This window comes from Lepidochelys kempii, chromosome 8 (genome assembly GCF_965140285.1).
Source record: "Lepidochelys kempii isolate rLepKem1 chromosome 8, rLepKem1.hap1, whole genome shotgun sequence".
Classification (NCBI taxonomy): Eukaryota; Metazoa; Chordata; order Testudines; family Cheloniidae; genus Lepidochelys; species Lepidochelys kempii.
The window spans coordinates 108,448,023-108,462,335 of record NC_136387.1 but is presented as its reverse complement, the minus strand read 5'-3'; the positions used below and the strand labels follow the sequence as shown (position 1 = coordinate 108,462,335).

General features: G+C 47.8%; 1 protein-coding gene across 7 annotated transcripts in view; it reads left to right on the top strand.

Annotated features, from left to right (window-relative positions):
• The window catches only part of CFAP57 (cilia and flagella associated protein 57), a 154,078-nt gene that overhangs the window by 44,137 nt on the left and 95,628 nt on the right, over positions 1-14,313 (top strand). For all 7 annotated transcript variants that reach the window (XM_078854151.1, XM_078854149.1, XM_073358043.1 and 4 more), the window contains 2 exons: positions 9,956-10,121; positions 10,572-10,685. In XM_078854151.1, the coding sequence (XP_078710277.1) occupies positions 9,956-10,121; positions 10,572-10,685 (280 nt within the window). The remainder of the gene's footprint in view (positions 1-9,955; positions 10,122-10,571; positions 10,686-14,313) is intronic.

The window sequence follows — 14,313 nt, the reverse complement described above, 5'->3', positions numbered from 1 at the left end:
GCCAGAACTTTTTAAAATTGAAACAAGACTCCCCTTTTGTCTGTCTGTTGTTGTTCTCAGGGAGAGGCAGACAGGGAGCAGTTATGCTGTGAGAAGCTTGGGCCAGGTATGAAAAATCATCAGTATCATACCTAGAAACTACTCATCTAAAACCCCAGATATGTAAGTGGATCAGGAAATGTCTAGAAAGATGTGATTAGGTTTATCCCTTTTATTTCTTTATGGTGTAATACAGCATGGCCAGAGGGCAGCAGGAGAGTGTTAGAAAGGAGCCTTATTCCCTGTATAGGGAAGAAAGTTTGCTATAGATTAATTAAAGCACCTGAAGCCAATTAGAGCACCTGAAGCCAGTCACCTGATAAAAGCCTGCTGCTTCAATCAGACAAGAGGAGGAGTTGAAGCAGAGTGGTTTGGTGTTGGAGCAGAGAGCAGTTTGGAGGAGTTGAAGTAGAGTGGATTGATGCTGGAGTAGAGAGCAGTTTGGAGGGAAGCAGAGGAGAGTTTGGAGAAGTGCTGCGGTGGGCTAAGAAGACCAAGACCCTAGGTAAGGGACACCTGGTTTGTGCAGAGGGAGGGCAGGAAGCCCCACAAGCTGAAGGGCAGGAGAGCGAAGTAGCCCAGGGGAAGGAACCGCTAGTTCAAGTGGTTTACCACTATCCCTAGGGCCCCTAAGCCTAAGTTCCCAGATGTATTTTCTTCTTTTTTTTATTAATAAAATTTAAGAATTGGATTTTTGTGCCTTAAGAGGTTTGTGCACATTTTTAATTAGCTGGTGGCAGCAGCTGATTTTCTTTTTTTTTCTTTTCTTTCTCAGCTCTTCCCCAGAGGGTGGGGGTGAAAGGGCTTGCGAGTACCCCACAGGAAGGAATTCCCAAGTGCGCCTTCCTGGGTTTTCAAAGGGGTTTTGCACTTGGGTGGTGGCAGCATCTACCAATCCAAGGTCAGAGAAAAGCTGTAAACTTGGGAGTTTAATACAAGCCTGGAGTGACAAATATTAATTTTTAGAGTCCTTGCGGGTGCCTGCCTTCTGCACTCGAAGTGCCAGAGTGGGGAAGCAGCCTTGACAGTCCTACTGGGGGTTGGCTTCCATGGCGTCAGCCACCTTTGCTCCTCCACTATCCCAATGGGACCAGGGTCTTACCGCACCAGCGCCGACACACCTGGCATCGCCGCATTTGCACTGACACCACCAACTCCAATACTAGCATCCACATCAACTACGCCAGCACCGACATAGTCAGCATCGACTGCGCCAACTCCAGCACCTGGGGCTGCATCGGAACACAGAGCACCCAAGATCGCCTCAGCGCTGAGGCCAGGGAACAGGACCCACTTGTAGCTAGGGCCTCGTCCTCGTCTGATGAGGCGGTGGCCAGAATGTTGACGTCCTGTGCCCTGGAGAACAGCAGAGTGCTCCAACAACTTCTCAGGAAGGTAGCACAGAACTTGGCAATCCAGACTGAGGAGGTGGTGGAGACATCGTACTCTATGGTTGACATGGTCACCCCTTTGGGCCCCTCCTGCGTTGCTCTGCCACTTATTAAAACAATTAGTGACACCACTATAACTCTCTGGCAGACCCCTGCCTTTTTGCCACCAACAGCAAAGAGAAGTAAGTGGAAATACTTTATTCCCTCTAGAGGCTACGAGATCTCTATACTCTCCCCCTGCCAGACTCCCTAGTGGTGGCCGCAGTGAAGGAGAGGGAGCTCCAAAGCTTCCACAGCCTGTCCTCAAAAAATTGGGAAGCAAAAAAATTGGACCTCTTTGGGAGGAAAATTTATTTGACTGGGGTGGCTCTAGCTCTATATATCTAACCACCAGGCCATCCTCAGCAGGTACAACTACAACACCTGTAGAGCTATGGCCAAGTTCGGAGAGCTGTTATCAGAGGACTCTAGGGTTGAGTTTTCCTCACTCATGGAGGAAGGGAAACTGGTTGCCTGTGCTTCGCTGCTGGCAACCTTTGATGTGGCTGACTCGCCATCCTGCACTATGGCCTCTGGGATAGCCATGAGAAGGAGCTCCTGGCTGCAGGTCTCTGGACTTCCTTACAACATCCAGCAGACAACACAAGATATCCCCTTTGAGGGTTCAGCCCTGTTTTCCAAGGAAACAGATTCCCAGCTTCATAGCCTGAAGGACTCAAGGGCCACTTTCAAGTCCCTTGGCCTCTGTACTTCAGCTAATCAAAGGAAACACTTTAAGCCACAGCCCCCGCCGCGTTTTTACCAGCTGCAAAATAGGCAAGGCTTCTCCTATAGATGGAATAGAAATAATAGAAAGGGGTGTCACCCTTCATCAGGCCAGGGCTCTGGTCAGACAAAGCAGTCCTCTGGCTGGAAGCAGAACTTTTGAAGATGCGCCGGGGGGGGCAATGCACCAGTCTGGACACTGGATCCATCCTGCCTTACCTTCTTGAGCCAAATGTCCCCTATCCTGCGTGGGCCCATATTACATCGGATTTCTGGGTTCTCTGCATTGTAGAAAGGGGTTACTTCCTTCAGTTCTCTGCCCTTCTGCCCTCCCATCCCCATTCTCTTGAGCAACTCCTTGTGCAGGACGTGCACTCACTCCTAATGCTGGGGGCAGTGGAAGAGGTTCCTCAGGAGCTGAGGAGCCAGGGCTTCTATTCCCAGTATTTCCTAATACCGAAAGCCAAAGGCGGCCTCAGGCCCATCCTAGACCTGCAACATCTCAACAAGTTCATGAATCTATAAGTTCATGAAGAAACTGACATTCCACATGGTCTCTTTGGCCTCCATTATCCCTTCCTTGGATCCAGGGGACTGGTATGCCGCCCTCAAGTTGAAGGATGTTTACTTTCATATTTCAATCGTACCATCCCACAGAAGGTACCTCAGGTTCGTGATGAACCGCGATCATTACCAGTTCACAGTCCTCCCATTCAGCCTGTCAGCAGCTCCTTGAGTGTTTACCAAGTGCATGGCATTTGTGGTTGTGTTCCTATGCAAGCGTCGTGTGCAAGTGTTTATGGACCTCGATGAGCCTGCTAATCAAGGGCCTCTCCAGGGCTCAAGCGGAGGCACAACTGAGCTTCATAAGGGCTACTTTTGATGACCTGGGCCTTCTTCTGAAAGTACAAAAGTCAACCTTATTCCCCATGCAGCGGATAGAGTTTAAAGGGGCGATATTGGACTCTACACAGACCAGGGCGTACCTCCCAGAATCACAATTCTGGTCTCTGGGCAACATCATTCAAAGCCTCAGGCAGTTCCCTACCACCACTGCAAGGAATTGCGTAAAGCTTCTGGGACACATGGCCACTTGTACCTATGTAGTACAGCACGCCAGGTTGAGACTCTGACCTCTTCAGGTGTGACTGGCCTTGGTGTATCAACCAGTTTGGGACAGTCTAGACAAGATCCTCACTCTACCTCATCCTGACCTCAACTCCCTCCTGTGATGGCTCAACCCACAGGCGGTGTGTGCAGGGGTTCCCTTCGCCAGACCACAGCCAGCCCTCTCACTAGTGACGGACACATCAGCGTTGGGGAGGGGTGCACACTTGGGAGACCTCAGGACACAGGGCCTCTGGTCTCAGGTGGAGCTCTCCCTTCACATCAATGTCAGGGATCTGAGAGCAGTCCATCTAGCATGCCAAACATTCCAAGTTCATCTAAAAGGAAAGTGTATATTGGTCATGATGGACAATACAACTGCTATGTTTTATATAAACAGACAAGGGCATTCACACTGCTCTCTCATGTGCCAGGAAGCCGACAGACTGTGGGACTTCTGCATAGCTCACTTGATACACCTGAAGGGATCGTACCTCCCTGGAGTACAGAACAAGTTGGTTGATTATCTCAGCAGATCCTTTCATGGCCACAAGCTGTCCTTATGCCTGGATGTCTCAAACACTATCTTCCAACAGTTGGGGTTTCCCCAGATAGACTTGTTCTCCACGCAACGCAACAGGAAATGCCAGCAGTTTTTCTCCTTGCTGAATCAGAGCCCAGGCTCCATCAGCGACACGTTCCTCCTTCCCTGGAAGGGACACCTCTTGTACTCGTTTCCTCCCAAAGCTCTTGTTCACAAAGTGCTCCTCAAGGTTTGGAAGGATGAGGCCTCGATGATATAGATAGCGCCAGCCTGGCCCCATCAGCACTGGTACACCTCTCTTCTGGAAATGTCCGTGGAAGCCCCAATCATCTTATTGTTCTTCCTAAACTTGATAACTCAGGATCACAGCCATCTCCAGCACCCAAACCTCGAATTGCTGCACCTCATGGTATGGAAGCTCTGTGGCTGAATCTGATGGAGCTCGCCTGTTTGGACCCAGTCAGACAAGTCCTCCTTGGTAGTAGGAAACCTTCCACTAGGGCTACCTACCTGGTCAAATGGAAGAGATTCTCAATTTGGTCTTCTCAATACCTTCCGTCTCCAACTCTAGAATCCATACCTGTCATATTGAATTACCTTCTCCACCTCAAACAGCAAGGGCTTACCCTGTCATCAGTAAAGGTCCACCTGGCCACTATCTTGGCCTTCCATCCAGGCATGCAGGGACAGTGAGTCATTGCCAACCTGATGGTCAGTCATTTGCTAAAGGGTCTCGACAGACTCTACCCTCGCATACAACAGCCGGTTCCAGCCTGGAACCATAACCCGGTCCTTTCCAGCCTGATGGAGCCGCCCTTTGAACCGCTGGCGACATGTTCCTTGCTGTTTCACAAGGTAGCATTCCTGGTAGCAATAACCTCGACCAGGGGAGTGTCGGAGCTCAATGCACTAACTTCTGAGCCTCCATAATGTGTTCTTTTGGAACAAGGTTCAGCTCAGACCTCATCCGGCTTTCCTCCCTAAGGTTGTCTCCCAGTTCCACATTAACCAGGACATCTTTCTCCCAGTTTTCCATCCTAAGCCACACTCAAGCACCAGAGAGCAAAAACTTCACTCGTTGGATGTTCGCCAGGCGTTAGCCTTCTACATCGATGAACAAAACCGTTCTGGAAATCCATTCAGCTGTTTGTTGCAATAACAGACAGAATGAAGGGGCTTCCAGTCTCTTCCCAAAGGATCTCATTGGATCACGTCCTGCATCCAGGCATGCTACGACCTGGCGAAGGTATCTGCCACTTCGCTTACAGTGCACTCCATGAGGGTGCAGGTATCATCAGCGGCGTTCCTGGCCCATATGTCGATGCAGGAAATCTGCAGAGCTGCGACGTGGTCATCAGTACATACCTTTACCTCGCATTACGCTATTGCCGAGCAGGCCAGAGATGATGCAGCCTTTGGTAGAACAGTGCTACAGTCAGGGAACCTTTGAGCTCCAACCTCGCCTCCAAAACTTGGGCTTGGTAATCACCTAATTGGAATTTACATGAACAAGCACTCAAAGAAGAAAAATCAGTTACTTACCTTCTCATAACTACTGTTCTTCGAGATGTGTTGTGTTCATGTCCATTCCAATACCCACCCTCCTATGCCTCTGTCGGAGCAGCCAGCAAGAGGGAACTGAAGGGGTAGTGGGTTGGCAGGGCGCCATAAAGGCACGACCCCAAGGTGCACCTGAGCTGACCTGATGAATACTGTTAAGGGAAAAACTTTCTGACTGCTGTGCACGCAGCACACACCCACCTAATTGAAATGGACATTAGCAAAACATCTCGAAAAACAAGTTAGAAGGTAAGTAACCGTTTTTTGTCTGGGCAAAGAGACTGAGAAAAGTAGGTAGGGGAAGTGAGGACACTGAGACTGGATGGGAAGCCTGGGAGCCAGAGGGGACAGGGAATGTTGTGGGGGTAGAGGGAGAGGCTGGAGCTGGGTGGGGAGAGAGACAGATGGTGGTGGTGGGGAGGGAACTGGGGTTGACTGGGCAAGGAAACTGGGGAACAAGGAACCAGATGGGATAGGGTGGAGGACTGGGACGGGCTACCAAGAAGAGGACTTGAACTGGGATCTGAAGCCTTAGGAGTGGAGCCTTAGGAAAAAGGCTAATGTAGTGCCAATCTTTAAAAAAGGGAAGAAGGAAGATCCTGGGAACTACAGGCCAGTCAGCCTCACCTCAGTCCCTGGAAAAATCATGGAGCAGGTCCTCAAAGAATCAATCCTGAAGCACTTGCATGAGAGGAAAGTGATCAGGAACAGCCAGCATGGATTCACCAAGGGAAGGTCATGCCTGACTAATCTAATCGCCTTTTATGATGAGATTACTGGTTCTGTGGATGAAGGGAAAGCAGTGGATGTATTGTTTCTTGACTTTAGCAAAGCTTTTGACACGGTCTCCCACAGTATTCTTGTCAGCAAGTTAAGGAAGTATGGGCTGGATGAATGCACCATAAGGTGGGTAGAAAGCTGGCTAAATTGTCGGGCTCAACGGGTAGTGATCAATGGCTCCATGTCTAGTTGGCAGCCGGTATCAAGTGGAGTGCCCCAGGGGTCGGTCCTGGGGCCGGTTTTATTCAATATCTTCATAAATGATCTGGAGGATGGTGTGGATTGCACTCTCAGCAAATTTGCGGATGATACTAAACTGGGAGGAGTGGTAGATACGCTGGAGGGGAGGGATAGGATACAGAAGGACCTAGACCAATTGGAAGATTGGGCCAAAAGGAATCTGATGAGGTTCAATAAGGATAAGTGCAGGGTCCTGCACTTAGGACGGAAGAACCCAATGCACAGCTACAGACTAGGGACCGAATGGCTAGGCAGCAGTTCTGCAGAAAAGGACCTAGGGGTGACAGTGGACGAGAAGCTGGATATGAGTCAGCAGTGTGCCCTTGTTGCCAAGAAGGCCAATGGCATTTTGGGATGTATAAGTAGGGGCATAGCGAGCAGATCGAGGGACGTGATCGTTCCCCTCTATTCGACATTGGTGAGGCCTCATCTGGAGTACTGTGTCCAGTTTTGGGCCCCACACTTCAAGAAGGATGTGGATAAATTGGAGAGAGTCCAGCGAAGGGCAACAAAAATGATTAGGGGACTGGAACACATGAGTTATAAGGAGAGGCTGAGGGAGCTGGGATTGTTTAGCTTGCAGAAGAGAAGAATGAGGGGGGATTTGATAGCTGCTTTCAACTACCTGAAAGGGGGTTCCAAAGAGGATGGCTCTAGACTGTTCTCAATGGTAGCAGATGACAGAACGAGGAGTAATGGTCTCAAGTTGCAGTGGGGGAGGTTTAGATTGGATATTAGGAAAAACTTTTTCACTAAGAGGGTGGTGAAACACTGGAATGCGTTACCTAGGGAGGTGGTAGAATCTCCTTCCTTAGAGGTTTTTAAGGTCAGGCTTGACAAAGCCCTGGCTGGGATGATTTAACTGGGAATTGGTCCTGCTTTGAGCAGGGGGTTGGACTAGATGACCTTCTGGGGTCCCTTCCAACCCTGATATTCTATGATTCTATGATTCTATGAGTGGAGACTGGGACTGGCTAGATGAGGAGAGTGGGATGATATGAGGAGCCAACAGTGGGATAGAGACAGGACTGGGACAGACACAGAAGAAGTCAAACTTGGGGATAATGGGCAGAAGTTAACAGAATGTTAGGAACCATTAGGAAAGAAATAGATAATGAAACAGAAAATATAATGCCTCTGTCAAGGTTCCTTCCCCACTCTGAACTCTAAAGTACAGATGTGGGGACCCACATGAAAGACCCCCTAAGCTTATTCTTACCAGCTTAGGTTAAAAACTTCCCCAAGGTACAAACTTTGCCTTGTCCTTGAACAGTATGCTGCCACCACCAAGCATTTTAAGCAAAGAACAGGGAAAGAGACCACTTGGAGACATCTTCCCCCCCCAAAATATCCTGCCAAGCCCTACACACCCCCTTTCTGGGGAGGCTTGAGAATAATATCCTAACCAATTGGGTACAAAATCATCAAAGATCCAAACCCCTGGATCTTGGAACAATGGAAAAATCAGTCAGCTTTTTAAAAGAAGGATTTTATTAAAACAAAGAAAGGTAAAAATCATCTCTGTAAAATCAGGATGGAAAATACTTTACAGGGTATTCAGATGCAAAACACAGAGGATCCCCCTCTGGGCAAAACCCTTCAAGTTACAGAAAACAGGAATAAACCACACTCTTAACACAGGTAAAATTCACGTAAAACAAAAGATAAACTAATCCGCCTTGCCTGGTTTACCTATACTGGTTGCAATGTTGGAGACTTGGATTAGGATGGGTTGGAGAAAATGGATTTCTGTCTGGCCTCTCTCAGTCCCAAGAGAGAACAACCACGTAGACAAAGAGCACAAACAAAAGCCTCCCACCCCCAAGATTTGAAAGTATCTTGTCCCCTTATTGGTCCTTTGGGTCAGGTGCCAGCCCCGTTAGCTGAGCTTCTTAACCCTTTACAGGTAACATGATGTTGCCTCTGGCCAGGAGGGATTTTTATAGCACTGTATACAGAAAGGTGGTTATCCTTCCCTTTATATTTATGACAGCTTCTATATAAATCCCTGGTACATCCACAACTTGAATACTGTGTGTAGTTCTAGTTGCCCCATCTCAAAAAAGATAAATTAGAATTGAAAAAGGTACAGGGAAGGACAACAAAAATTATTAGGAGTATGGAACAGCTTCCATATGAGGAGAGATTAAAAAGACTGGGACTGTTCATTTTAGAAAAAAGATGACTAAAGGGGGATATGATAGAAGTCTATAAAAACTTGACTGGTGTGGAGAAAGTGAATAGGGAAGTGTTATTTGCCCCTTCACATAACACAAAACTAGGGGTCACTTGATGAAATTAACAGGTAGCAGGTTTAAAACAAGCATAAGGAAACACTTCTTCACACAACACACAGTCAATTTGTGGATCTCATTGCCAGGGAACGTTGTGAAGGCCAAAATTATAACAGGGTTCAAAAAAGAATTGGATAAGTTCAAGGAGGACAAGTCCGTCAATGGGCATCAGCTGCAACGGTCAGGGATGCAGCCCCATGCTTTGAGTGTCCCTAAACTTCTGACAGCCAGATGCTGGGACCGGATAGCAGGGGATGGATCACTTGATAAATTGCCTTGTTCTGTTCACTTTTTCTGAAGTATCTGGGGCTGGCAATTGTCAGTAGATGAGATACTGGGCTAGATGGACCATTAATCTGATCCAGTATGCCATTCTTGTGTACTTACGTCTCAAATTAGTGAATACTTTTCACCATAATCTCTCTGTGTCTCAGTTCCCCATCTGTAAAATGAGGATAATAATACCCACTCATCTAATGTAGGGGCTTGTGAACATAGATTAATGTTTATGAAACACTCAGATACTATAATAATGAGCATCATAGAAAAATTAGTGAGGAAATCAGTAATTCTGTCTTCAGACCAAAGTTTGAGTACTGTGCAGTAAAATAAGGAATGGGGCACATATTGATCAAGGAGAAAACAAATATTGAATAACTGCTCATTAAGTGAGTGCCATCCATTCTGTGCACTGAATGAGGCAGGTTTCCTGTGGAAAAAATAGTATGTGATAATGTAATTAAAGACTGTACCATAATGTGTACGCACAAGAGGGCGAAATTAAGGTTGGACAGGCAATCTCAATTCTGGCTTTTCATTGCTTGATTTGCAACCTTAAAATGTTCTTTTAACTTATTTTTTTCAAGTAATTTAATGAAACTTTTCAGAGGCAGAAAAGTAAATTTTTGTGAGATCCCTTGTTTAAAAAATATTAGCAGAACACCAATGACTGCATGAGCACCAGAAGGGGTCATCCCTATTATAAATTACTTATAAATGTACTAGTCTGACCAGCTCTGCCTCACCTTTCCCCATAGACAAGAGGGTCTCAGGTGCCCAAATTCTTGTTCACTGACTGTATCACCTGTGTGACACTGACATGGCTGATTGTTTCGCAGCACCCTGAATCTCTACAAGGGGTCTTGCAGCAATTTTCAGTGCAGGGCTAGACATCTGTCTGGCTATTTGTAAGTGTGTGACTTGAGCATTGTTACTGACTGTGGTGATTCTTGCAGCACTTTGGACTTGTATAAGGAGTACCAGGAAGAAGCATATGCAGTTTCTCTTCATCCCACTGGCCTTTACGTTTTGGCTGGATTTTCTGACAAACTACGGCTTATGAACCTGCTAATTGATGACATCCGTACTTTTAAGGACTTCACTGTGAGAGGGTGCAGAGAGGTGAGGAGCAATGCAGAAGCTGGGATCAGGGGAGCTTGGGAAGTGGAGTGACTGACATGGTGAGGAACAATGTGGGAGTTGAGTTGGGAGAGGAGAACAATAGTATGAATGCTGAGATATGAGAATCTGAGGAGGGAATCCTGAGTGAAAAAGGGCATAATGGGGGCTTGGGACCTGGGAGTCACCAGAGAGGTGAGAAGCAGTGTGGAAGTGGAATTTGCAGGAGAAAGGGGCATCAGACCCATGGGGTAGCTAAGAAGAGGGTCCTAGGAGATGAGGGAGCATCATGAAAAATGATGTCCATACATGGAGGTTTCTTCTTGCATGACCTTCAAACACTGGTGACTGTATTGCAACTTCAGTCAGAGACTGGGTGTTGTGGGTTTCTTCCTGCATTTCCATCATACATTCTGTAATAGTTGTGTGTGCTTTCTCACTCTCTCTCTCCAGTGCACCTTCAGTAATGGGGGTCATCTTTTCGCTGCAGTTAATGGAAATGTGATTCATATTTACTCCACCACCAGCTTTGAGAATGTTAATAATCTGAAAGGACACAATGGAAAGGTCAGTGTGCAATGCCTACCACAGTAGTGGCTAAAGGAGAACTGGTAGATATAATTTATTATAAGTTTCAAAAAGCCTGTATCCAAGTCTGTCACAGGGACTATAAAGGAAACTTAGTATTCATGGGGGAGAGGTAAAGAACTGTAATGGATCAGAGATTGGCTAACAGTCAGGAAGCAGAGATACAGAGAAATAAATGGTAAATTTTCATCATGGCAGAAAGCTGGCAGCAGGTGCCACAAGGTTCTGTTCTACAGCCAGTGCTTAATATTTATTAATGACCTGGAAAATATAGATATTTTTACAAAAATTTAATTAAAAGATTGGTTCTTCTTGTCCATGCCATGTTAGGTGTGTGTGCGCCATGTGCACCACTGCCAGAGTTTTTTCCCTCAGTGGTATCCGTCAGGCTGCCTCTAACACCTCTGGTGCTGCGTGCTTATGGGCCGGTATAAGGGGCGCCACCAGCCCCTCACCCTCTCAGTTCCTTTTTACTGTCTGTGACAGTTGCTGGAACAACCCCTCTTACTTCAAAGCTTCTTCCCAGTGGTTTTTGGATTCTGATTCATAGTTTATTAGTTTTAAGTATAGTTTTAGTGTATATAGATATTGTAGTTAGCGTTAGTGTGACTAGGTAGTCCCTATCCTTGGGGGACTTTTTTCACCCCAGCAGCTGGGCATGCCCCAGTCCCCAGGCCTCAAACATTGTGCCTTCTGCGGAAAACCTATGCCGGTGAGCAACCTGCACTCCAGCCACTTGAAGTGCTTGTGAGAAACTCACGTGAGGGACATGTGCCACACTTGTCGGGACTTTAGATCCCGCACAAAAAAGGGTTAGAGAAATAAGACTGAAAGCTATGCTAATGGAAGCCACTCTAAGACCAGCCTCAGAGCCAAGCCACTCCAATTCTGCAACAAGCAGTTTGGTCTTGGTGTGAAGCACTTCTTCAGTACCACACTCTTCCTGGCACTGTTTACCATCTCCAGTGCTGAAGAAGAAGCACAAAAAGCAGTGCACCAACAGAGGGCACTCACCAGTGCAGAAGAAGGACGAGCATGGGGAAGGCAGCGGAGTGCAGCTCACATTGTGGCATCGTCAAATCTGCCCAGAACACTGTCTGGTGCCGGACCCGCCGCCAACACCCAGAAGCCACCGTGGCACCAGCAGTCTGACAGTTCCATTGACCACAGAGGCCTTTGCAGTGGCCAGGATCTTACTTTCTCTCCCAACTCCAATGGGACAGCTGCTGGCTCTGATGTCTATGAGCAGGAAGTAGCATGGAGTTTCAAGCTCCTTTCCAGCACCAGGCCTCCCAGGACCTTGTAGGGGCAAGCTGACCCTGATACCATTGTCGTTATCATCTCCAGTCGGCTGATGGTCCCCAGACCCCCAGCACTGAATGGAGACAGAGAGGGGTACCACTCCACCGTGGTGACTGAAGGAGAACTCTTCTTCTGAGGCTAAGGGAACCCTATGTTGAGCCTCAGGGCCATCACCAGTACCCACAGAAACATAGAATATCAGGGTTGGAAGGGACCTCAGGAGGTCATCTAGTCCAACCCCCTGCTCAAAGCAGGACCAATCCCCAGTTAAATCATCCCAGCCAGGGCTTTGTCAAGCCTGACCTTAAAAACTTCTAAGGAAGGAGATTCTACCACCTCCCTAGGTAATGCATTCCAGTGTTTCACCACCCTCCTAGTGAAAAAGTTTCCCCTAATATCCAACCTAAACCTCCCCCACTGCAACTTGAGACCATTACTCCTTGTCCTGTCCTCTTCTACCACTGAGAATAGTCTAGAACCATCCTCTCTGGAACCACCTCTCGGGAAGTTGAAAGCAGCTATCAAATCCCCCCTCATTCTTCTCTTCTGCAGACTAAACAATCCCAGTTCCTTCAGCCTCTCCTCATAAGTCATGTGTTCCAGACCGCTAATCATTTTTGTTGCCCTTCGCTGGACTCTCTCCAATTTATCCACATCCTTCTTGTAGTGTGGGGCCCAAAACTGGACACAGATAAGGCCTCACCAATGTCGAATAGAGGGGGACAATCACGTCCCTCGATCTGCTCGCTATGCCCCTACTTATGCATCCCAAAATGCCATTGGCCTTCTTGGCAACAAGGGCACACTGCTGACTCATATCCAGCTTCTCATCCACTGTCACTCCTAGGTCCTTTTCCGCAGAACTGCTGCCTAGCCATTCGGTCCCTAGTCTGTAGCTGTGCATTGGGTTCTTCCGTCCTAAGTGCAGGACCCTGCACTTATCCTTATTGAACCTCATCAGATTTCTTCTGGCCCAATCCTCCAATTTGTCTAGGGCCCTCTGTATCCTATCCCTGCCCTCCAGCGTATCTACTACTCCTCCCAGTTTCGTATCATCCGCAAATTTGCTGAGAGTGCAATCCACACCATCCTCCAGATCATTTATGAAGATATTGAACAAAACCGGCCCCAGGACCGACCCCTGGGGTACTCCACTTGACACCGGCTGCCAACTAGACATGGAGCCATTGATCACTACCCGTTGAGCCCGACAATCTAGCCAACTTTCTACCCACCTTATGGTGCATTCATCCAGCCCATACTTCCTTAACTTGCTGACAAGAATACTGTGGGAGACCGTGTCAAAAGCTTTGCTAAAGTCAAGAAACAATACATCCACTGCTTTCCCTTCATCCACGGAACCAGTAATCTCATCATAGAAGGCGGTTAGATTAGTCAGGCATGACCTTCCCTTGGTGAATCCATGCTGACTGTTCCTGATCACTTTCTTCTCGTGTAAGTGCTTCAGGATTGATTCTTTGAGGACCTGCTCCATGATTTTTCCAGGGACTGAGGTGAGGCTGACTGGCCTGTAGTTCCCAGGATCCTCCTGTAGATCCCAGTCTATGTGCTGCCAGATCTCGGTGCGGGTCCCGCCCCCAGCACTTAGCCAATGGGTCAGTAGCCTATGCAGTGGCCATACTGGAACCCTGGGAGGTTTCCCCTGGTACCGAGTCCTCCCTGCTATCAATCATACCTGTTGGTTTCTGAGAGTGGGCTACCGCCCCTTCCTTGTTGGCACCGGACCCCGACTCTGGTTCCAACGTTCAAGATGTGGCTACCATGGATGTCATTGAGGAAGAGGAAAGAGTCCTTCCTCTGGTGCAAGCATCCTCCTGCTCCTGAGATGAGGCTGTCTTGAGGCCAAGTAACTCATTTCCGCAGGATGACTTCAGGGCCCATCAGGACCTTCTGAAGCAGATAGCAGCTACCCTGGGGCTAGAGACTGAGGATTTTTAGGAATCATCCCACAGCCTTATTGACATTCTGGCTGCAGCAGCTCTCTCCAAAGTGGCCTTACCCATTAACAAGGCTGTAATGGGTCTAGTTAAAGACCTGTGGTAAACCCAGTCTTTTCTACCCCACACCTCAAAGAAGGCAGAAAAGAAATATTATATGCCAGCAAGTGGGTACAAGTACCTATACTCCCACCCCCCACCAGGGTCCCTTGGTGTGTTGACAGCCAATGAGAGGGACAGGAAGAGCCAGACGAGCGCTGCCCCGAAACAAAAGGATATGAAAAAACTGGACCTGTTTGGGGGGAAAAGCTTATTCAATGGGTAGCCTGCAGCTGTATATCTAACTA